This window comes from Anser anser, assembly GCF_964211835.1.
Source record: "Anser anser genome assembly, chromosome: 2".
NCBI classification, from domain to species: domain Eukaryota; kingdom Metazoa; phylum Chordata; class Aves; order Anseriformes; family Anatidae; genus Anser; species Anser anser.
The window spans coordinates 129,073,487-129,098,551 of NC_139721.1; the positions used below are offsets into that span (position 1 = coordinate 129,073,487).

Genomic DNA, 25,065 nt, shown 5'->3' on the forward strand with positions numbered 1-25,065 from the left:
GAAACAGAACCACTGCAAGCCAGTAAGAGTAGTTTACTAGTCCATTAGTTTACCATTACCAGAAAGCTACCTATATCTTAACTAAACACTAAGTCAGTCTTCCTGAGATAAATGCTGTTTGGCAAGAACCGGGAAGCAGAAACTTAAATGTCTAATTAAATAATTTTCTGTTTGCTTTCTTCATGTCTGTTAGGGTTCTTTCAGGATCACTGCTGAGGACAATGTTTAAAGGTAAGTGTCTGGCTGTAAACATCTGATTATGTTGAGGAGGTCACATAAATGTACTTATCACATAAATGGGGAACTAACGTATTATTCTTGACTATTGTCGTGAAGTTTTGAGTGTTAATTGTGATGTAGGGTGCTAAGCTGGCTTTCAAGTTATATTCTTCACAAATTGTGTTGCCAGTGAGTAAAAATACTAGAACAAAAGGCAAGAATTGCTATTGTCTAACCACAACAGTCTAGGCGGGCTGCCATAAGAGTATTGAAGCTCTATTTCAAAAATTAATCTCAGCTACAAATTTATTAGTTTAGCCAAGTCCTCTAGTTGGCAGAATGTCTATCTTGAATTTGCTTTGATACACACTGTTGTTTGGTCTATTAGCTAAATGCATCATTAGGTAGTCTAGGAATTGCTTGTCCATAAGCTAATAAGTTCAATGTCAACTTGTTAATTAGACTAATTTTATTTGGTATTTTCTTAGAAATAGCTTAACCTTTACATGACTTTATAATTTTATTTCATTACAATTACAGATATAACATTGTTTACAATGGTAGTGCATCCAAGTCTCAGAAAACACTGTAAATGTCTTGCAGGCAGAGTACAAAAAAGGTCATTTTTTCTGCAGCTTCAGTGAGATTGAACATTTTTTTCTCATGGGCATAGAAAAATCAACTTATGTGTTTCTTGTGTGTAGGTCCAGAAAAATGCTGTGAGTTTGTTGTGAGTCTCCTCTGGCTGGTTTTGCAAGGCTGCTGATGTGGTTTTGTCAGGGGGCTGGCCTGTAGGTGTCCTCTTGTACAGTGCTGGGTGCTCCCTGGTGACCTGTGTACATTTCAGGCAACTAAACCTGTGCACACCCCAGAGCTCAGTACTGTTCTGACATAGAAATACACCTAGCAAAATTGAAAATCATAAACATTTTCAGCCTCTGTAGCTGATGTTCTCACTGAAACCTGTCCCCCTTTACAAGCCAACATCCGTAACCTTCCATGAATGGTCTTTCTGTACTGGACTAACCAGTGTACATCCGAGATCACACTGGTTTGCCACCATAATTTCTTTAACTCCCTGACTCCTACTGCCTTTTCAGAAGTTTCCAGGCATGTCTGTAAGCAGTCAGAGGCTAAAAGACCGGAGAGACCAGGTTAACCAGGACAAAGCCAATTTCTTCTTTTTTCCCAGGTGTCCTGGATGTCTCGGCATGGGGAGAGCTGTTCTGGTCCATCACCTCTCCTTCCCTGCACCATCCATCTACTGCTTCCTTGAATAGGTCATTACAAAAATGATGAAAGGTTATCCCACAAGGAAACATTATCTCCGATGGAGAGCTGAACAGTTGTAGCTTATGGGGAATGCTAGCAGAGCTGTTGGGCTGAGACTTGAGGGAGCATCAAGGTGTGACTGTAGACACAGAGTTCAAAATGTCCTTGTGTGGGTCCATTCAAAAGCCACTTGTTAGACTACAGGCACACATGCACCTTGTGAGTGCTTGGCCTTCCTGAAGGTCTTACTGCCCCCCTGCTGTGCGGTAGCACTGGCAAATGTGGAGGACAAACATGATCATGGTTTGGCTGTGGACGGATAACGACAGAGCCAGGGCCATTGCCACCTCGTCTCTGACTCCTGGTCACCAGGAGTGCCCAACCTCCTCGAAGCCACCACCCACTGACACCTGACAGCAGACTTGTTGAGGTGATCCCTCCTTACCTACCACCGCCCAAAGGGAAAGGGCAAAGCTGCCTGGATTTCTCCATAGCCTTTTTACCTCCGCTGGTGCCACTCTGTCTGTATCTGTCCACCTCTACCAGGAGGAAATGTTATCCTTAATAAAACCAAAGAAGCCTATAGGGTCATTGAGCAAACCTACAGCACCCCTTGTACAGACGCAGACTCCTGTCTGAAGCCCCATCAGAGATTTTCTGTTCCAGTCATCTGCCTCACTGTTTCCGTTCAACAGCTGCTGTGCTCTTTTTCAGCAGGAAAAATCAGACACATTTAAAAGAAAACAAAAAACAGAATACAATGCAAACAAAGTAAATTAAAGAAAATTTTTGAAGCATTTTGTTACTCACAAGATGTTGTGAGATGGCCTGGTGTTTAAAATTGCAATATTATTTCTGGCAACTGGTCTCATGTAATCCTTTTGTTGATTTTTCCAGCCTCTCAAGAAACTGGAATGAAAATATTTTACTGTTATTACTGTTCCTGGGAACAACTTGTCAACATGGACCCAGGTTAATGCAGAAAACTCAAAATATTTGGCATGTGGCTTTGTATTTTTCCTTCATCAAAGAGATTATATGGGGTGAAGGCCTGTTCACATGAAGGCAGTGAGAGATACTGACGCTGTACTTAGCAAAACAAGAGAGGCCCTTGCATAAATATGTGTGCATATATGCAAATATCCTTTTGCAAACGACAATACAATCATGAGAAAGTCATTACTGTTACACTAAGGTAGCTGGCTCATGTGAAAGCTGAGTGGATGCTGTAGGGATGCAAATACTGTGGGAACAAGTACATATACATCACAGCTCTGTAGCAGTGCTGTGAGCTGGGGAATCAATGAAGCCTGATTTTCTATGGATTTATGTCCTGAGGTTACAACCCTATCTGGATTTTCTAATGTCTCATACGAGGTGCTGCACTTTTTACCTCAGTGAAGCATTAACCACAGCTCTTAACTGGCTGCCTACCTTCGGAATACTTTTAGGACGAGTGTTTTTTTTTTGATTTCTATACTTCTCTCAAATGTGCTCAATATTGGCCTAAGCATTCAAAGATTCATAGAGGGCTGTCAGATGTACAGAGGCTGTGTCTTAAACCCAGTTTCTGCAAAATCAGGCTAAGCATCCTCACACAGCTATGGAAAAGAAAGAAAGAAACAAACAAAAATAAATAAAATATAATACATGATTTTAAACATAAATATGGAATTTAAGAGCTCAGGAAGAAAAGATAAATATGCAGATTAACCATCAATCACACAGGAGATCTTCCACTGACTTTCAATGAGAATTTCGCTCCTAACTGCAATCTGTTTCTTTCAAAATTTCCTACACAGTCTCTGCAGTAAATGTATGTGAAGATTCTCACATCGGACATTAAAAAATAAATAATATCATGCATATGCTCAGGTGCCTGGGGGTAAATGAACCTGAATTTTGGTGGCAGCTGTCAGAAAAACTCCCAGCTTCCACGGGTCCATTTATAAGTGGTGTTTTTTTTTGTTGTTGGTGGTGGTGTTTTTTTTGTTTTTTTGTTTGTTTTCAAATTTAAATTAAAAGGTACTGATTTGTCATTTTGAGATTTGTGTTTGGTTAAATAAAGAAAGAAATAAATAAACATTGAACAAACTCCTTCAAGAATCTTATTGGCTTTGGAGTTTAATTTTGTCCTGTAAGAGAAAGAGCAATAGCTCAATGACAACATTGTTTTGACAGAAAAGGCCAGACATGAGAGCTATAAGAGTTTTAATTTCCCCGAGGGGTCATAAGGTCCCCTGCTTCCAAGTATGCTAAAAGACAAACCAAACTGAAGAGTTGAGTCAGGTTCATTAGCTCTGACAATCACAATTACCAATGCAAACTCATTGCTCTTTTTATTCATACTAAAACAAAAGTTCGCTGTGTACCAAACAATGTTTTGGGTTGTATTTACATTAGCGTTGCCCCTGTCGCCATGGTCCGGAGATTCTTAAAAAGAATGAAACAACTAAAGTAAATGCAAGCAGATATCTTTTTAGGATTGCCAACATCCCCACACCCCAGCCACCCATTCCTGTGGACAGAGCAGTAACTGGTTCCAACCACAGCAGGGACAAACCTCATGGCTCAGGATGCTCTGGAGCTCTCTCATTTTTAAGCGTTGAAGGGCTGCTAGCGGCGAGTATGGCCTGATTCCCTGTGTGATGACTGGCAGGACACAGGCTGAGCTGCCATCTGAAGGTGCCTTGGGTTTTCAAGCCTGAACAAGGCACTGGGGGCAGAGAGGCAGGCAGCTGGTGTTGCAGAGTGGGAGAGGGTTGGATGCTGTGGTGAAGATGTTCACAGGCCATCAAGAGAAAGCTGGGGGTTGTATAAACGCCTTTCCAGCTCTGAGTCATACAAATCATGAAACTACTTGAAATGTTTCACCTACTCATATGTCTCCTTTATCTTTCACCTCTTCCCTCCTTTTTTATGGTTATTCTCCTGTTCTGTTGTCTTTCAAGTCACACCCTGTGCTGATCTCCTGCTTCCTCATCCCCCATTCCCATTTTGGTATCTTTCCATTGCTGAATGTTACGATTTGCAGGCCTTTCACATCTCTGAAATGCAGGAAGCAGTGATTCTGAGCGGAATTCACCAAATATTTGCTCTATGTGATAACAGAGCACTAAATGAAGTGGAAATTTGCTTTCCAAAAACAAAAACAAAAAAGCACTTTAGAAACTAAATCAAAGACTTCCAAACAAACCGTATACATGACCCACACATGCCATTGATGCATATGGTTCTGATAATCAATTGTTGCTATTTATATCCACAGTAAGTTTGCAATACAACCAACATTTAAAACATCACTGAGATCCCACTGATCAGGTGAAAGGGAGCTAAGCAACTCAAAAGCCTGCAGCAAATTATTCAGAGAGGATTCCTAGTGGCCCTCAGTGATGAACAGCTTGGTTTTGAAGTCAGATGAACCAATGAAGGCTTTCCAAAGCAGAAGAGCGTGTTTCAGCGAGAGGTGTCCAGCCTCCTGCAGTGCATGTTCACAGCCTGCAATGCAGTGCTTGGATGCCCACCTGCCCATTTGTGCGGTTGGTGGAGAGGTGCACACATGCCTCAGAGGTGTTACGAGGAAGACTGCTGCCTTGCTTTATGGAGAGATGGGAAGAAGAAAATGGACTCATTCACTGCAATGGTAGAAAAGCATTCCCCCGTCCAGCAGGAACGACCGCCTGGGGAAGAGGAAGTGATGCTTGGCTGGTTGTACGCTGGGTGTTGTTGCTTTGGAAAAATTTGTTTTCTTTTGACTGGCTCCTGACAGGTCAGGGAGAGCAAATATTCAGAAGACACTGCTGCAAGCAGCTGGCTCAGGTTTGCTGTCTGTTGTGTGTGTTGCGCGGCTCCCTCACATCCAGCCCCTGTGCCCTGATACTCCCCAGCTCTGCTCCTGCACTGTCTGCACAGCCGTAGGCAAAAACCTAAGTGGCACCCACTGCTTGTTGTGATGGGGACAGGAACTCACTACACTTAAAGTCCAAAATAAGTGTTTATTATGCTTCATTACAACCTGATTATACATTATTCTTTTTGTTATTATCCACTCAAAAAAAATGATATTAAACACATATAGGCATGAAACGGCTTGTATTGTTTTCACTGCATTTCTTTTGATTGTGCTAGACCATGAAGGAAAAACAAACATCCAAAAAAAAGCAGACACTCCCAGGCCCCACATCTGTTAAGCTTCAGTAGATTTGCTTAGGTCTCGAGAGTCCATCCTGTACTGATTTAAACATACATGTTCCTAAATTTATATGAAGTCTCTTGCAAGTGAGAGAACAAAACCCTATTCAGGCTCTACTCTGGAAGGTATATCCAAACCTAGACTTCCAGGTAGGAGCACTGCAGAGCTTGTCTCCTCGATTTTGATTTATATCAGACCAAATTAAGTGTTTAAACTTTCTGGAGAACTGGAATTTACTGAGTGCCTGCAGATGGAACTGAAATCCCTTTTGTGTTACTGCTGATGCCTGAAAGGGGCAGGAAATCCATAGTCAGGCCCGGGCCAAGCCCACCGAGGATACAGACCAGTTCCCCCAGTGTCCTGCTCTGGATTCAGGGAAAGTTCACTGAAATCAAGGTACTTTGAACACAATATTTTGGATACAACATATTGTTTTTTTTTTTTTTTTAATAAAATGGTTTGTCAAATACTTCCTGACCAGATCTAGTTTTGATCTACCGTCCCCCTTTCCTGTAAGGAAAAAGAACAGGTATCAGGCTCATTCTCCAAGCTAAATCGTCTATGACATAACATAAAAAGTGATGTAAGGTTTAATTTTAGAATATTCCTATCATGATCTTCCAAAAAAATGGAATAATCCAAACTAGAAATAGAAAGACCTAACTACTATCTAGTCCACTTTCGTGACCATTGTTAGTCCATGTTACCCAATAGATTATTGTTTTAAAATGTGCTGCAGAGCATAGTAATTTCTATTCAGACACTGTAGACAAGGTACACTTACCTTGCTTGGTTTTAAAACAAAACTACAAATTCTGAGCATTGGCATAATTTTATCCTTTCTTTGCATAAACAAATTACTTCTGGTTATACCTCAGTCTGTCACATTAAGTCACACTTCACTGAGTTGTCTTATTGCTGTTTGCATTATAGCAGTGCCTAAACACTTGGACAAAGACCGTGGGCCTTTTGTGAAGCCTACAGAGGAAGGATGCATTATTCTTTTGGGTGCAGATACACCTCTCCTAGTAATTACATCCTGAGCTGTGACAGAGTGGCTGCCAGGCAACACAGCTGTCAAAAACACATTGCAGGGCAGTTGGAGAGCACAAGTCAGATGAAATAATAGAAGTGTTCGGGACACGAGGGGTTGCACAGAACAGCCAGTGCTCTTCATGTTCCTCGTATCTGATTACACAGCACAGCCTTGGCTACAACATATTTATGGCATAATCCCTCTTGCCCTTTCAAAAGGGCTGGAGTTGATGTTGCAAATTGGGGCTCACAAATCTCCCTGGCATTTTGGGGTTGAGGCATCTACAGGGCACTTGACCCAGTTAGGACTGTCACTGCATAGCACGTTCCTGTCCCTTTTCTGTCTTTTGTGTCAGCTGTAGGTTTCGTGTGATGGGCTGCATCAGCCAGCTAAAATAGATGAACATTTTTTACAGTTAACTTTCAGGTGGATTGGTTCTGATTTGGCTCATGTCATGGCCAGCGACTGTTGGTACTAGCAGGAAGGAGGTGGCAGCAGAATGTGGCTGGACAAAACCAGCCCTTTTCAGGAGTACCCGGCTCAGCCTGCTTTGCACTGCTCATGAAGTCACATGCAGAGGATGCAGATGAGCTGATTTAATGATGGATGGCTGCAGAAAGGAGTAATTCTGCTTTCCCTCACTTCCAGGTTGCTGCCTGCCCCAATCCTGCAGCTGTGTGGTCACAAGGTGGATCAATTCAGCTCTCTGGCCAATGGAAAACTCATTATTCTCTGAAGCGTAATTTTTCCACCAGATTGACCAGCTGACTGGAGTCAGACGGGCACCAGATCCAGTGTAAGGGGTGTGAGGGGAGTACACGTCCAGTGGCTGCAGGCAGGATCACCTTTTTCCAGCAGCCTGCTGTCAGGTCAGCATAGGCAAAAGGCCGGGCTGCTGCTGTTGCATACAGAGGACAGACAACCCAATGCCACACTGGTGCCAGAAGCGGCTGTTATGCACCTCTGCACCCTGACATGGGCTGTGCACGTCTGCACGTCTTCTGCTACCTCTGTGATCCCAGCTGAGTTGGTTTAAGAAGCACAAGTGAGGAGAAAAATATTTTATTTTTTGTAGGGTTAGTTACATGGTTAAGACAGCTCCTTGTGAGGGTGGATGAGTGGTGGAGCTGGTCCCTGAGACATCTGGACCTCACAGGTGGGACAGGGGGACAGCTTTCTGCAATGTCTCCGTGAGAGTGGCTTGACTATAATGCCATTTATTGAGACTGTTAGGCACTGGTGAATTCAACCTGGAAGAGCAGGTCAGCGTTTTTTGTAGCTCTGAGGCAGAAGATGTGTGCAAGCGGAGCCCCACCTTACACTGAGGGCTCTGAAGGACACAGACAAGAAGAGTCTGGCAGCAAGGGAGCGACACCTGCACCACTGCGAGGGATCAGGCAGGGGTGAAACACAGCGCCAGTAATTGAAGGCACTGGGTTGTCGATGCCTGCCTCCTCCCTGCACCAGGAGTGAACGGATCGGCTTCTGGCACCGAAGGCTCCCTCCTCAGCTCTTCCAGGGATTACCTGAAGGACTGCAAGCCAGCCGCCCCCCGGGACGTGCCGCCCGCTCAGCAGCGCGGAGGCGAAGGGACGGCCACCTCGGCCACCTCGGGTCCCCCGGCAGGACGTGAGGGGACCCCCTGGCCCCCCGCAGCCCACCTCCGACCCCAGCCGGTCCCAACCCGGCGCCGGACCTGAGCGCAAAGGAGTTAACAGGACTTTCTGCCTCTTCCTGCCCGCTCCTCCTCCTCCTCCTCCCCATTACCTGCACTTTATCACCGCCGGAGCCGCGGCGCGGGGCGGGGGCGGTGAAGGTGGAGGGGGGCCGGCGGCTCCCCCAGCTCCTGCCGGGGCTTTGCCGCCCGGCCGGCGGGGCCGAGGCGTGCGGGGGCCGCGGGGCTCCGCGCTCCGCTCCGCTCGGTGGGCGGGGGGCAGGCGGAGCGGGGCTGCGCGCCGTGAGCCCGGCCGGGATGCGGCATGGCTGGGGGCTCCGTGAGGATGCCGCCGCCTCCGCCGTGTGAGGCTGCGGAGCCGGCCCGCGGCTGGAGGAGCCCCGGCGGGGGAGCCCCCGACCCGCCGCCGCCGCCGCCGCCCGTGCAGCTGCGGCAGAAGCTGCGGGAGCTGCCGGCGCTGCTGCGGAGCGGGCTGACGCTGCGCAGGAAGAGCGCGGCCGCCGCCGGCCACCGGGTGAGCGGCTGAGGGAGGATGGAGGGAGGGATGCGGGGAGGAAGGGAGGGATGGAGGGAGCCCGCGGGGTGCGCCCCCGCCGCGGCCTGCCCACCGGGGCCGGCCCGTGGGGCCCGGGGCGGTGCCGTGCCCGTGGGGCCCCGGCGGGGCCGTGGGGATGCGGCGGGGGCGCTCCGCGGGGGGGTGCGGGGGGTGCCCGGGCGGCGGTGGCGGCCCCCTGCCGACAAACGGAGTAGCGCCCGCCGCTGCCCCCCGCGGCCGTGCTCGTCCCTCCTTCCCCTCCCGGCCTGGCAGGACTCGCGTGGGCCGGGCACGTGTGGGAGCCTCGGGGCTGAGGTCGTGGCCTCGAGCGCTCGAAGCTCGGGTGGGTTCTGGGCCCCCACTGGCAGTGAGCGGGGCCGTGGGGATGGGGGCTGCGTGGGGATCCCCGGTGTGGGCTCGTTTGGTTTGGGGAAGGCTGATGGAACGGCTTTACTGGGCTGGAAAACCAACCCGCTTGTGCTTGGAGATGTATTGGGTGGGACTGGCGTCAAGTCACCGCAAAACTTACACAAACCTGGCCTCAACCCCACCGTCTGGTAGCCGAACCGAAGGGGTTGGCGTCATCCCCACGGCCTTGGCTTCATCTGCGTGGGGAAGCGGGCGAGCTGCCGTGGGGCTGCGGTGCACCGACAGCCACCTCTGTAGGCAGCGGGGAGAAGTCTTTACGATGTGTGTCTGCGCCCGAATCAACATTGCAGCACTCTACCCGTGTAAATAAATGCTTTCTCTGCACGGGGAAGTTGTTGTGAAATCTAGCAGGGTGTGAATTTAAAATGAAACTTGCTGTGTGACTGCTTTGTTGTAAGAAGATATATGTGTAGGGAAGATAAACGGGATTAAGATAGTACGTATTTTTACAGGAAAAGAACTATTTCTGAGCAATGTTTTGTTTCAGAGCCTTCTTCTAGAGTAAGTTTCTTTCCTCAGGTGAGTTTAACCCACAGAATAAAGACTAGTCAGTGTGTAGATGCCTGATGATTTTTATTGTTCGGGTTAAATTTTAATCCACTTGGCAAGTGTCCATCCGAACACAGGGCTAAGGGGATTCAGTGAATGTTACATGGCCAAGTCCTTTCTGCCCTAACAGGAAGTTTACTACAGGTGTCCATCTTCCAGAGAAGAGGAGACCTTTTCTGAATTCTGCGTTGAGCTTAATTTATTCTAAAGGACCCCAGGAGAGCAGTGGAGTGAGCCCTCCTGTGAGGAGAAGAGAAGCAGTGCCCAGCAGCTGCTGGTCCCTATGCTCGTTTGGAGCAGGTCTAAAACACCATTTTAGCACAAGGGATTTGTACCAGTTCAGGGAGATGTTGTGCAGAGCAGGCCTAGGTTGGTCATCGTGGTTACTCTCCACTGCTACCGAAAGCATTTGATAAGTGATCACTATGAGCATTTGCTCTGTAAATATTTGGAATGGGTGAGCTAACACCTCCATGAGAAGCTTGGGTGGCTCCTGGGTCATGCAGTTCCTCAGTTGTCCCTGATGAAGCCTTGCTCCTGCCTTGCTTCCTAACAGCTGAGGTTCTGCCCTTCTGTGCTGATGGGCCCTGTTATGGGCTGGCAAATTTACTGGTGGTATCATCCGTAGCTTTGCTTTGCCCCGTGGTTCACCTTGCAAAGTTTTTCTTCACCTGTCTATCCTGACAGGAGGATAGCTGGAGAGAGTATGGCAAATTTGTGAGCTTGCCTGGAGTCAATCCAGCAGATCTTGGATCAGTGGGCAGTGCTGCACGGAGATCCCGCGTGGCTCCAGGGGGACCTTCTGGCTGGTGGCTTAGTGCCATGTGGAGGACAGGACTGCTGTGCTCTGCCAGCTCTGGGCTTCCAGGGATTCTCCTATCTCTCCCCAGGACTCAGCTGGAATTACTCAGCGATGCAGGTCTCTAGTGGTGTGTCATGGGGTGCAGGCAGGGCTGGCAGCCCAGTAGGGGATGTCAGTGTTGCTCGTTCCCTTCTGAAACAGGGTGAACACTTGGGGTGCACGGATGATCTCTTCCACACACATGATTCCCCAGGGAGAAGTCTGGCTCCGTTAGTAGTGCCCGTGTTGATTCCTGCCTACACCCTTCTCCACGTGCCTTTTCCCCCAAGAGATGAAATTTTAGGGGGATGGCACTTTCCATGTATTTCCACTTCATTTGGAGAATAAGTTCAACCCTGAAAATGTCAATATTTGGGACAGGGAATAGATATGTTAAATTAATAAAATAAAGCGCTTTTTTTTTTCTTTTTTTCTTTCTTTTTTTTTTTTAATTATTCTTTTCCTTTTAAACCTGACTGTCAAATTGGAAAAGCCTTAAAATAAGGTTGGGAAAGGGTTGAATAAAACCAATATGCAACAAAGATTTATAATTCCACCTCAGCAAAGTATTCCAGGTTAATAGAAATTTCATTTTTGGAGGGTTTTCTTTTGCTTGTTTATGAAATATCCATTTTTCCCCCACCCCCCAAAAAATTTTTTTTAGTCTGATCTTAGTCTCTCGTGACTTTTTCTTTGTGCCTTTTTTTTTGTTTGCTCAACCACCAAGCTGAGAGTCTTATTTGTCCAGCTGGATTCATCAGGAATGTTGCTCACTTAGGTGAGCTGTTTTCAAATAAATGCTGACCAGCTGAAATTCTGGTTTGTTTAATTTCCTAGAAAAATATTATGACCTGAAGAGGGGGGGTCTCTCTCTGATGCTGACTTGCTGAGGGACCGCCTGCAGTGCAGTTTGCTTCCTCATCTATAACACAAGGATAATCTGCATGCATGCATGCTTGGAGGGCATGGATAATAAAGTATAATGGAAGTGTTAAGGGTGCTATAATTATTTTAAGGATGTACTTCACTGCATGCTGTTAGAATACTTCCTGTGGTGCAGGCGAGGGGGAGAGCACTGAGTAGTATACAAAAAATGGAATAAATTTTGCAAACCAGTATGGGGTGGAATAATATTTTTTAAATCTGTTTAGGCCTCTCAGTCCTTGGCACCAGGCTGTTTGACAACTTGTGACCAGAGATGGGGATAATTGAACAATGTGGAATAAAATAGAGATAAAACAAAGCAGGCATTCTTCTCTCAGTTCAGTGAACCCCAAAACCAAAGTACAGGAGGGCGTTTTTGGCTTTCTGTGTCAGAATGTGTCTGATTTTAATACACTTGAAGAACTTTGAGGCGGAAAAGCACCTTGTAGAAAAGCTGCAGCAACCATCCTGCTTGCACTTTCCCAGGTAAATGGGAAATGTGGACCCAGGTAAACACCAATGCTCTATAGTACTCTAGTCATTTAGATAAAGTTAACCTCGAATCCCTCTGTTGGGGAAGCCCAATGCTTTTTTTTAAAGCTCCTGAACTTTGCAGTGGATGTTGGCGTTGTCCTTGACTGTGGATATTGTTAAATTAGGTCTAAGGGCAGGTCTAGCACAGATGTCTGAGATGGCATTGGAGGTTTGGCTGCAGTTTCACAGGGAGCTGAAAGAGGGGTGGGTTTTACTCCTCTTCCTCTGCTTGGTGCTTTGTTGTTTCTGCTGGATAAAATGGCAGAAAATCATCCAGTCTTTTGCTGTGTTAGTTTTATTCATATATATATATATATATATGTTTATTTATTTATTTATTTATTTATTTATTTATTGGTGGGGTGGGTGGATTCAGCTGGGTTCCTTGCCTAGTAGACATATTGCAACCCACCAGAGCTTGTGCAGAGGCAGAGGAGGGATGTGTTATGTTGGCTCAGTGTGTCCTACGGAGCTGTTTCCCTCTGCCACATGCTTTCTGAAAATCTTTGGTAAGTAGGAGCCTTCTGTTTTTCCAGTTTGCCTCCTTGAAGCATGTGTTATGTGTACAAGCAGTAAGCATGCGTACACAAGTCATGAACTGTCCTTGCTGTCTTTTCCGGCGCTCAGAAGTCAGAGGGACAGTTACCTTGCACACATACACAGACACATACACATTTTAAATGACCTCTTCTGCTTTCTAGGTTTACACTCACACACAACCAAAACAGCGTCATTATATGTGAGTGGTGTAGATGTTTTTTGTCACAGTAGTGCTGCTGGAAAATCTTCTGTACATCATGGTGCTGCTCTGATACAGTGTTTCTTTGATACTGCGAAATTTTCACCATGGACCATGCTGTTTGACTTGCTTGAAACTGAAGAAACACCATGACTATATTCTCTTATGAGATCATGTAATGACTTTTGTGAGGTTCCCAGGGGTCTTCAGCCAGGCATATGTTCTCAGATGTCCTTCACACTAAGAGACCCTAGCTCTGTTCTGAGTGACAGCTTTGCCCTATGTGTATATCAACATGTAAACTGGACGTAAGGCTACAGATTGAAAATAAACTAAGGAGTTAGGGTATGAAAGCTAAGAGTTTACAAGAGTTCAGGGGAGACTAGGGAAGCTCATTGAAGTTTATTGAACATAAATAATCCTCATCAGGCACAGAAAGTTCCCAAGCTGAAAATAGTTGGAGGTTTGGAGGGTATTAGAGAGATCTGTCATATATTCTGGCACTGGCAGCTGTCGTGCTATTGCAGAGAACTCTTCTTTGGCAGGGAAAAACATCAAATTATATGCAATCTGTTTTAATTAAATGAAGTATCCTAACCCCTCTTAGCCTACATTTTTGTAAACTTTTATTTGTCTCTTGTAAGAAGCTTTCAGTTGCTTACCTCATTCAAGTTATTTTCCTTGAATCAGTTCATGCTGCAATTGGGGAAACCATAATGTTGTAAATGAGGTTTTGCTAGGACATTAGAAATTCCCTGCTGGAAATATTCAGAATTTCCAGTACTTCTTTTAATGGCTACATTGTATTGGTAGTTCATAGTTACCCTTTGACTGAGACAAGCATACAGATTTGCCTTGTATTCAGTTAATCTCTCATCAATGACTGACATTTATAACAGTCCATATTCTTCTTCTTTGAAGCTTTTCATCTTGTTATTGCCAGTGACCTTGTATCTCAGGCTGCTAAGTATATTCTGCTCCTAATATTTTGGTCCTCAGAGTCACCTCATCTACCTGTATGCCATCCTGTTCACATTTGTTTTGACAACGCCTCCTGTTTTATGTGATCAACACATTTCATTAGAACATTTATCCTTGTTTGATCCTTGTTAATGAGAAGGGTAGGAAAAAATTAGAAGAACAATTATGCTGGTACCTATATTTACACGTGCTACAGATGCTTTACTTTTGGAGTTTCTCCTGCATTAAAAAGATGTGGTGTTGTGGTACTGATTGAAATTAGTGCACAGAAATACTGAATTGGCTCAGTGAATCGAAAGTTTTACTGTCACAGCTATTATTGAAGTGGGCTGATTGATATTGGTGACATTTTGCTTTAAAGCCTTCCATAAGAGTTCTACTCAGTAGCTTAATACCGTGATCATTTTGGCAGTTATTATGGGGCTAAAAATAGTTTCAGTAAGTAGTTTTGAATTTTTTTCTATTGTAATCAGGCTTATTATGTATTCCTACTAAATGTATTTGATTAAGATAATTGTCTTTCACAGTATCCTTTAGCCTGTCAGGTCTGTGACTGGTGACACATGAAATGTTGAGTAATGAGTAAAACATCTTAGCGACAGTGACCACAGTAGCTGACAGGGAATTTCAGTGTCTCTTGTGTTTATTTGCATAATAATTTGTTTCATAGTCACTGTTCAGTGAATTACTAAATTGAGAATACTTCTTAATTAGCCCATGTGTTATGACATGAGAAATTGTGCCTGGCCTTTATTAACTACAGCTGAATGAGACCTAAGGCAAGCCCATTCCTCTGCCCTACAGAGTAACCCAGGAAGCTTTGCAGAACCCAAAGTTATGCTGCCTGTGGCTGCCCTGGTACTGGAGGTGCAGCTGGGAGTGTCAGGGCTGGCATTTCAGCTGCTTTCTGGCACCCCTGATGGGTGCAGGTGCTGCTGCCCACACACAGGGAGGAGGTGCCATCGTGTGGCTTTTGCTCGTGGAAGATGTGCAAAATTTCTGCTGAAGCAGAAAATGCACCAGCTTGTTATAGGGTAGGTTCCTACCTAGTTTCCTTTCTCTGTTTTGGCCAGATTGTATCGTGGCGAGTCCCTCTTTGATCCATACTCAGCTGCTATAAAACATGGTCTTGTCTTTAACCCCTGCTGCAAATCGAGCTCAAGCTGAAAGCACCTGGAGTAAATTTTGCCTATGCTTAGTCTTTAAGTGCTGCTTTTTTTTGTTAGTAATAAATTTTTCAGTCAGGGACTGATGAAAATATGGATTGGTCGTGCATGTTTTTGTAATTCTGGTTCAACAAGGATATCCCTACTTTTACTTTCAGCTTTGCCCCTGTTTCTGCAGGACGTGGCCTGTAGATTCTCGTGTGGGATGCTGCATTGTGTGGCTTGGAAATCCATCAAGAAAATTTCTGTATAAAATAAGATCAGCTCAGTTGAAATTAAAAGAAAAGTATTCAAGTATTTGGAAAATTTCCATTAGTGTTGCATCTTGAAGAGAGGAAGGTTTGATTTATAAGTGAGCCGACTGTCCTCTTATATATATATTTAAACAGAACTAAACAAAATTCACTTTGTGGAATAGTATACTTTAGTTTGCTTGGTTGCAAACCTGCATTATTGGATAATCCACACTAGATTTCCTAGACAGTAAGGTGAGTGAACAAGCACAGCACTGTACAATAATGACAAACTGTGTTAAGGTTTGTATTCAACTGTTGTTACTTGTGGCCCCAGTGATTTGAATGCCTTTCTGTACCGGGAGAAAATAACAAAACAAGCTGTGCATTTTTATGCTAATGAAAATGCTGAAAATAGGAGGCAATGGCTTTTTAGAAAGGGAAAATAACAGAAAAGCAGAATATGCCATCTTTTCAACATAACTCATGGAAAGCCATTGCAATAAAACAGATGTTTTATCCTTAATGTAAAAAATTACAGTAACATTTCACATACTGGAAAGGAAGTTGATCATTTTTTATGTAAACTTATACTTAAGATTCCATATCTTTAAGATGGTTTATGTTTTCCTTTTGTGCTCATTAAACCCAGTTTTCTCAGAGAAACTTGTAAAGCTGGCCATCAAGAGGTGGAGTACTTACTGCTGCAGAGTTACTGTGCCAGTAGGCCCAAGAAGTGGACAGAGGTTGCCTACGTGGTTATATCTGAAGTGTTCCTGTCCACCCATGGTTTCTGACCTTTCCTCAGGCAGGTAATGAGTGTTGCAGTCACCGTATGAAACGATGGGGTTCAGAACATGGACTTCTGGCCTGATTCCTCCCAACTCCTCAAGATGCTAGATGGGTTCTCTCCGTGTTTCTGTGTTGGATCCCCAGGCCAACAGATGCTGTAGTCACTTGGGGATGGGAGACACCTTTTCTAAGTATTGGTTGGGGCTTAGGATGGTGCTGTAGTACAGGAAATAAAATGGGGCACCCTCTGACCCTGGGCAGTGTGAGACTGCCCTGTTTTTGGTAGACCTAGGGCTGTCTTAGGCAGGTTGCCCATGACCTTGCTGTGCTGAAGGTGGCTGACTGCAACTCTTCACGCACAAAACCTAAAACCTCTTTTTCCTTAAGTCTTGCAGATCTCTTAGGATCCATACACATGGATTGATTTCACTGGAGTGTTTTATGTTACTTTTTATATTTGCTGCATAAATGTTATCTATGTACCACCTTTTGATTTAAATATTTTTCATTGTATCTGTGCTTTTGGCAAGAGTTTAAGGATAAAAATGAAGTCACCGAGGCTCTAAAATTAAAAGCCATGGAAGCAGGATCTGAATATTATCCTTTCAGTTTTCCAGGTGTAAAAGACAGTGCCTATTCATAATTGTCATGATGTCTTTTATCTTGGTTAACTTACAGTTTGACTTGGGTTAGTCTGACCTTGTAAAATGATCTACATATGGCTGTTGTATTAAGCTATGGTCAATTATTAGTATTTAAATCCTATGGTATACTTTTTATTTTGATGAATTCCTTTTTCACGAGATATTTTCCTGGAGAGGACACAGCAGGCTAACTGATTAAAAGTCAATATATTTTTTTTATAGTGCTAAAAGAAAATATTCTGCTGATTTAGGAGAAAATCCTTCAGTGTATATAAATATCTACCAGTAGAGACGCATTCATATTATCAGTAATGATTTTCTGAGTTCAGTTTTTAGAACTGAATTAACCCAATGAATCTTAAAGTACAGAACAATTTCTAGTTTGCCCTTTTAATTGGTTGGTTATGAGGAACGAAAATTTCTCCCCCCCCCCCCCCCAATTTGGCTTCTGACTTGAACTCTTCACACTTACCATGCATCACCAGAACACAACAGTTGATCTTTTTGAGCACAAATATCTAGTAATAATTTTATTTTCAAAATAAATTTATTAGTAAATATTTATTTATTTATTGCAATGCTGATAACTTATACATCTATAACTTAACTTCCTGATTGGTTATGCATATTTTTTAACAACTCAGAATGGAGTTGTCAATGTGTGAAAATACTTGGAATGCTACCAAAAAAGTCACGACAACATACCAAGATTAAGATGCCACAGCTTGTGTTGTGCAGTTTAGATACTCTCTCAGTAAACTGAATGCTAAGTACTCCATCCTTCTTGGATTTCTGTTCACTCTGTACATCTAATTCCTTTTCAGAAGCAGTCTGTTTCTCCATGGATTGTATTATCTAAGCAGGTAGATGCTGGAAAGATGACATCAGATATGTGGAGACAAAGAGAGAGGCTGTCCTGTTTTGAGAGTGTTCTTTGGTTTCCTTTGATCAAAGTGGGCTGCCTTTCTGTCCTTGCTTCCTGAACCTCCTACTGCAGCCCTTGCATGACTGTGAGACAGATGGATTGCGAGAAGTAAGGAAAGAAATAGTTCAGAGGCCAGAAGCTTCATTGATGTTTCATTATGGAGTGAGTTTTATATTTGTGTGTGCTTCATCTGCTGGTAGCTTCTTCTAGTGCTGTTTTTTCTGAGCATCTCTGCAGGTTGCTTGTCAGCATTGTTACTGGGACAGTGGAACAAGCAGCACCAAGGAAAGGGCAGTGGCTGTTTGCAAAGATATTACTGTATGTATGGCAAACCATATCCTTGCAGTAGATAGTATGGGGTCCACAGGTCAGTGATGAGGAGCAGCCAATCAGTGGAAGTACTGCATTTCTTTGAATTAAAAACAAACAGAAAATTGAGGTCCAGACCACTTTTGAGCATTAAGAGTTTTTGATGTTGCTTTGTTGAGGGAGAGGGAAGCAGAGCAGGTGTTTGGGTTTTGCTTGCTTACTTTTTCTAAGAAGTTAAGCATTTAATTGTGGTTTTCTGGCCAAGTCTGGCTTCGATAGTTACTCAGTGATCCTAAAACACTTTTTGATTTCAGCTGAATGTGGTAATTGTTTACTGTCATAGACTGCTACTGCACACTCTTAAGCAAATGGTATATTCATCCCATAGGTGAATGCACTTTGGTGATGCATAAATTGATCTTTTTAAGTATGGAAAGAAGGGGAGAAAAACAATACGGATGCATGGTTAGCTCTGAAAGTCACAGGACAGCTGTTTGTTTACTGGCTGGCTGAAGGAGTGAGCTGGAAGAATCCATTAGATCTGATGGGGATCTCAGCTCGTGTGCATCCCAGCGCTTTGTTGCAGTGTGTCATTTCTGCATCTCCTGAAGCCACTTGGCAGAGAAAGCAAATCTGGGGTGTGTGGGCTGCCAGGCTGTTGCTGAATCTGTGTTAAGGGATGAACTGAGGCTTGCAGTGTTTGTCAAGGTAGGCCAAGCTCATGGGAGATTCAAGTCCTAAATGAACAAAATCAGAATCCAGCAGTTAGCTGCCAAAGAGGAAAGGTGAGAGCACAAGTATCCCATGCTTCGTGTTTTGGCTTAACTGGTAAACTGTAACATCTGTCCGTACCAGCGCTGAATTGTGCTCACTGTAATCATGACACAGGAATTCTGTAAAGTAGTCTTCCTCAGCGCTTTGTTTGAAGAAATCACTTAAAAAATATAATAATCCTGCTGATTTGTTATAAACACATTGAAAACTTAACCAGAATTTGACTTTTTTCACAAAGAATGGCATTAGCATGTCCAGAGATAGAGCCTAGATACTTTAAAAACTTATCCTATATGTGCCTTCATAAAACTGTAATCTGTTTTCCTGAAGAGTATTTACAAGTGATGAAAAGACCTGTTCTCTTTATACCTCGGTACCCATGTGTATGAAAGAGATTGATAGAACTGGTCAGCCTGTTAGAGTGTAGTCATTCATAAGCTTTGTCTCTGTAATTGTCTTTGACAGCAATTGCTGGAACAAAATACATAAAATGCAAAAATAATAATGGCAGTTAAATGAGTACATCTATTTATATTTTTTTATTGTGTTCAAGAATATGAAGAAGAACATTCAACAGATATTTAATTTCTAGTTTTATCTCATTAAACAGACAGTCCCAAAACAAATGAGATTCAGATTAGTTTTACCAAAGCTATTTATCTAATTATGGCTTTCACTGCACTTGAATGAATGGCTGCAAATCAATAGGTCTCTTAGGTTGCCAGGACATGCATTAGGACTGGTGAGTTTCTGAGCTGAATAGCAGGAGTGATGTTTCTTGTTTTGTTTATTTCCATTGAGATGTCCGTTCTCAGTTCATACAGTTTATGCATTAACTGAGAATTTATCTGAAATCCTGCTTAAAAAGTCTCAGTTATTATTTGCATTTCAATGTGGTAATAAATATTTACATAATGCTGGTAGAAGTTTTATTTAAATAAAATATGATTATTTCAAAGGAAGCTAGTGTAGATATGAAACAGTAGTAGGTCAAGATGATAGCTCATCTGATTGTACATCCACAAATTTTAAAGTTATTCTAACAGGTAACAATAGCCACAGATAAGTTTTTTTTCTCTCTCATGCGAGTATTTGGGGCAAATGTTATATAGTCTGCCTGACACGTTGTCTTTTTCTGGACTCAGATAGCTGGAGATACCTTATATTCTGATGGTGGCTGTTACTGTGAACTGCTGTAGTTACAGCTGTTCACGTTACTCATAGAAATCCAGCCTGTTAATGAATCTGGTTGGTATTTTGGCTTCAGGCTCATCTTGAAACTCACGGTTTCAGAGCTTGAGTGAAGGGTTTGGTGATAGTGACATTACAAGGGAAGGAAAATTAGCTTTTGTTTTCTTGTGTTAATGAAAATGTTTATTTTTGATTGGTTTTGAATATCCCACCTTTAATTTCAGTGACCATTTTGTTCATTTCTCCTGACTTCTGCACAGTTAGTTAAGTATTCTTTTTTACAACTGTCTTTTAAAGATAGCAATCCCAGTCTCTCTAGATGACTATCTGAAAAGAAAAATCTCCTTTTCAGAGGTGTTTTTGTTACCTTGTTTTGAACTCTCTGGTTTGGCAATGTCCCCTTGAACTTGTGATGGCTTGTGCTGAATGTAATATAGATGAGACTGCATTGCTGATTTATACACATTGTGAAGTTTTCTCCCTCTCTCTATCATGTGTGCTTTTCATTCTAAAAAATCGTTATCTTTGTAGAATTCCTGGTGGCATAGATTAGCTCTTCACTGAAATGTCTTCACAGCCGTTCAGATTGCTTTCTTTACATTGATACATTTTAATTTAAAACCACAGAAGGTGTCAGCATTTTTTCCATTCAGTGGGCATTTCCATTTGATATTGATGAACATAATTTAATGTGGAGTTGTCCACATACCTACCTTGATTAGGGCCACATGAAGTTGTTTATAGACTTCTGATTGCGACTGACCAAAATAATATGAGCAAAATTTGCTTATCTTGCTACCATGTTTTATTAAAAAGCATTCACCCTAAGATATAACATTGAGACATCTTCATATTTTCCTGTTCAGAATTGTTTAATCTTGTTCTTGTCCTTTGTTACTTTGCTATTGCTTGATCAGTTACAGTATTTTGTCTCTTCAGAATCGACTGCTGTAGCTTCATTAGGGGAATTCTCTGTGTTAGCATGAATCTGTGCTATCTCTTGAAGCTGAGGTAAAACAATAGGGTATTGCTACATAGACTGGCTCTGAACACATGAGAAAAACAGCTAACTTCATATCAATTTTAACCTTGTTACAAAGTACTGTGTCAAAGACTCTATTGTTGTTTAAAAATAATAACGAAAGAAGACTTTGTGAATGGTGAAACTCCTATGAAATGAATGCTTGGAAGGTGCTATGCAGACTGCTAACCAAAAACTTTGTCAAATAATCACTGAGCAGGGCTCTGCAAGAGTATGTTTTGGCTCTGCTACTATCAGTATTTTCTTTAAAAGCTGCAGTGATGGACTAGAGAATATGCTTACTAAGAATTAGCTACCTGTCCAGTAAGTCACAGAATGGGTGGGGAGGGGGAGGAAAGGAAGTGTTTTGTTCTTTTTTATTATTCTGCTTTGGCAACTTTAGGGCAAAACTGTTATTTGGAACAAAACTGTCTAACAGAAATCAGTTACCAAAGACTTCTGAAGAATGCTGCATTACAGACAACTGTTCTCTAAGCTTGCAAATCTCTATTAAAATCAGAGACATAAAACATCTCTGTAGTGGACTGGTGCATCTAAGAACAAAAGGTAGCTAACATAGCTACATTGCTATTAAAAGTTGTGCTCTCATTAAACTTAAGGTCTTTGAAAACCCATTTGTCAAGGCTGGGGAAAAGGACCTACTTCAGTTTCTTATTAATAGCAAAACACATTACAGGAAAATTTGTGGCAGGATGATGGTAGTGGATAAGGAAATATTACATTCTTTTGTTCTGTAAATAAAATTAATTTCTAAGAAGCTATCCAGAGACAATAATTACTCTTTATAAACCTGAGTTAAAAACTGTCACATGGCATTTAAGAGGTAACAATAAGGTTAGTAAGACTTCCCAAACCAAAAACTTGCTTTATTTCTGTATTTGTTATTTACCTTGAGTTAAGGAAGAAAACTGACTGACTCTTTACCCCTTGTTGTAGCAGTTTCTGGTGTTATCTGACTTTTAGAAACAAAGCTAAATACCGTGGGTCTGTGAGTCATCTTCTGTTCAGCCTGAGCCAGCTAACTCCAGTTTCAGTGTGTATGCTTGTTTCTTTATGCCATGACTTTTTCCCTCGTGAGTCAGTCATTGTTATCTCTTGGCACAAATGGAGAAGTTATAAACGTCAACAAGCATGAGGCATGTGAAGAACATGCAAACAAACCTCCCATGTAATCTCCCAAACCCTGGAGTGTTCCCGTTTCTATTGCTTTGTTGTTGATGAACCCATCTGATCTTTTGATCGTATCCTGGTGGATGGAGCAGGGATGTGAATTCCAAGGCAAAATTTGCTTACCAGAAATGAAGTCATTGAGGCCCTGCAGCTAACTTCTGCTGTTGTGTCCAGTGCTTCTAATAGACTAGCAAAACCTGTGGGTTTCAGCATAGCAAATCCAAACCCAAGGAACACCAGGAATGTCTTGATCTCCTCTCTTCGGTGAGAGGAAAAGCGTCTTGATGAGGTGCTCACAAGATGAGTATGATGATCACATCTGTTCTGTACCCAACACTTCCCAAATTCCTGCATCTTAATTTTCCATCCCTGTTCTCTTCATTCCTTGTCTTCACATCAGAAGCATCTGTGTATGTATACCAGTACCAAGAAGGTGCTGAAATTGTTTATTTTGCTAATTTCTTTTGACAACTGGGAGGTGACCAAATAGATATCATACTGCTGGCTTAGGTGAAATTGGTGAAGCCCATGTGGTTGGTGGTATTGAAACACCAACTGGTTTGAAGTCATCCCCAAAAAGCTGGTGTGGGAAAGGATGGAGCAGTGAGTAAACTGATTAAAGATGGTGTATCTCAAAATGATGGTCTCTTACAGTATGTTTGGCAGTTTGCCATCAATCTGCCCTAGCACCAGAGATTAGCTGATGGCTTAGGTGTCTCTGCTACAAAACTGAGGTGGACAGGCTTTTGAGATTGTCATGGTGAAAGGGCTGGAAGAGGCTAAACAGGTGTAACCTACTAGTAGGTGTAACCTACTAACACTAGTAGGTTTTACTTTGGTAGGACATGAGGCTGGCCCAGGCTCATTTGGTGAACTGATTAGGGAAAGCTGTTAAGATGTCACTGACGTCTTGGGTATTGTTAGTGTTTATGGAAACATCTGTAGAGTACGACTCCTAGTTTCAGACAGATAGGTAACGGCAGTGGGGAATTCTACAGTGTATTAAATATTTGTATCATTTTGCTTTCCTGATTTCAGTCAAACTTCACTAACAAGTTAGCATTTTTGTGAACATATTGCCTGAAGCAACTTTTAAAGACAGCAGGTCCCCAGCAGCTCCTCTCTCTTTCTCTCCCACCTCAAGCTTTGCATAGGTCAGAAAACATTTGTTGACTTAAAATTGTATTTATTACTGACTTTTAAATCTGGGTGGGCTGGTAACCAGGATACGGTGGGCAAGGGGAAGGAGGATAACAGCATATTGAAGAGATCAGAGTTGTAAGCGTGGGCTATGATGCAGAATATTAAAGAGTAGGAAAATTAATTCTCGTTGACCTTAGACCTGAAAAAATATGGTCAGTCTAATTCTTTAATTTCTAGGGGACAAAGCATCCATTCAGGGATCTCACCATTCTATGATTTGTCACTCTCTACAGCTACCCAAAAGGAGGCTGCGGTAAGGAGGGTGTCATTCTCTTTTCTCAGGTGACAAGCAGTAGGGTGCAAGGAAGTGGTCTAAGGTTGTGCCAGAGAAGGCTTAGATTGGGTATTAGGAAGAATTTCTTCACAGAGAGGGTGGTTAAGCACTGGGATAGGCTGTCCAGGGAAGTGGTAGAGTCCCCATCTCTGTACACACTTAAAAGATGTGTGGGTGTGGCACTAAGGGATGTGATTTATTGATGGGACTCAGTATGTCAGGTTGATGGTTGGACTTGATGATCTTGAAGGTCTTTTCCAACCTAGATGATTCTACAATTTTGTGACTCCTTCTGGTGAAGCAGAAGAAGGTGGGTCAGGTCAGATCTCCTGCTTCACATAGGATCCCGGAAGAGCCTTGGATAGTTGTGCATGTGGTAGGGCAAGGAGGATGCAACACCAAGCAGGACAGGGAATATTTGACCTGCTGCTTAGTCTGATGGTCAGAAGTTCCTCAAATGTACTTTTCCTAGCACTGACCAGGCCTGACTGTCCTCAGGTGGTGGACGTGTGACCCTGTAGAAAGGCGGTGATGTACAAGTTCTTTCCTCTAACTGTACTACAGCATCAGCAGACCATTTTGCTGGCTCCCTGAGGATGTGTTGTTCAGGATATGTTCAGCTATACTTTGGCTGTGAGTAATGCAGAGGCTATTCTACTTTTGTTTTTTTTTTTTTTTATGTGATGGCTTACACAATTGATAAGCATGCTTATGTTCACTTTATATTCTTCTGCTTCTCTGTTATGTGCTCTGAGTACAATTTCCTTAAATATAGTTGTACTGCTACCACTGATGTTTTTAGTGGAGGAATGGGATACTCCTCTGAGCTGTAATTTCAGATTCTGTAAGTGCAGGCTCTCGTTATTTCCTCATATATGTTTTGAAGAGGCCTTTAAAAGGTGAACCACAGCTTGCAAGGCAAGAGAAAAATGCAGATAAACAATTGAGTAGGAAGGCTACTCACTACAGTTTTAACTGGACTGTGCTAATTCCAGTTAAACATTTACTGTGATCTTCTGATCCCTGCTCTGCTATCATATTCTGGACTTCTTTTTTTTTTTTCACTGCACACATTTACCTCTTCTAATGCTAATTTAGACTGTAGCACTCTTCCTTTTTTTTTTTTTTGTTTTTACATATGCCTTTGAATATGGGAATAAGATTGACTAGGACGTTCATAGACATCATATGGTAGGACTTCTGTTGGGATGCAAAACTAGATAATAATTGCAAATGCAGTTAAAGGTTAATGAATTCAGATCACTTAATCAGATGTAAAAATAGAAAAATCTTCTAATCCTTTTACTCTCAAACTGTTTTTTTTCCTCATTAAGGAATGAAACCTTTCTTGTAAAGGGGAAAAAAGTGCCTATATGTTTAAAGGGCTCCTAATACATATAAGAAATGAATTGAAGA

At 42.8% G+C, this 25,065-nt stretch overlaps 1 protein-coding gene and 1 long non-coding RNA gene across 4 annotated transcripts in view; both read left to right on the forward strand.

The window, feature by feature from the left end:
• LOC310894445 overlaps positions 1–6,185 on the forward strand; it is a 52,687-nt gene extending 46,502 nt beyond the window's left edge. The window contains exons 6-7 of the long non-coding RNA XR_014579909.1: positions 194–231; positions 1,412–6,185. This is a non-coding gene — a long non-coding RNA (uncharacterized lncRNA). The remainder of the gene's footprint in view (positions 1–193; positions 232–1,411) is intronic.
• A 1,777-nt stretch (positions 6,186–7,962) lies between these two features.
• RAPGEF5 (Rap guanine nucleotide exchange factor 5) overlaps positions 7,963–25,065 on the forward strand; it is a 161,342-nt gene continuing 144,239 nt past the window's right edge. For all 3 annotated transcript variants that reach the window (XM_083824523.1, XM_083824524.1, XM_083824526.1), the window contains exon 1: positions 7,963–8,908. In XM_083824523.1, coding sequence (XP_083680649.1) covers positions 8,699–8,908 — 210 coding nt within the window. In that variant the 5' untranslated portion in view covers positions 7,963–8,698. The remainder of the gene's footprint in view (positions 8,909–25,065) is intronic.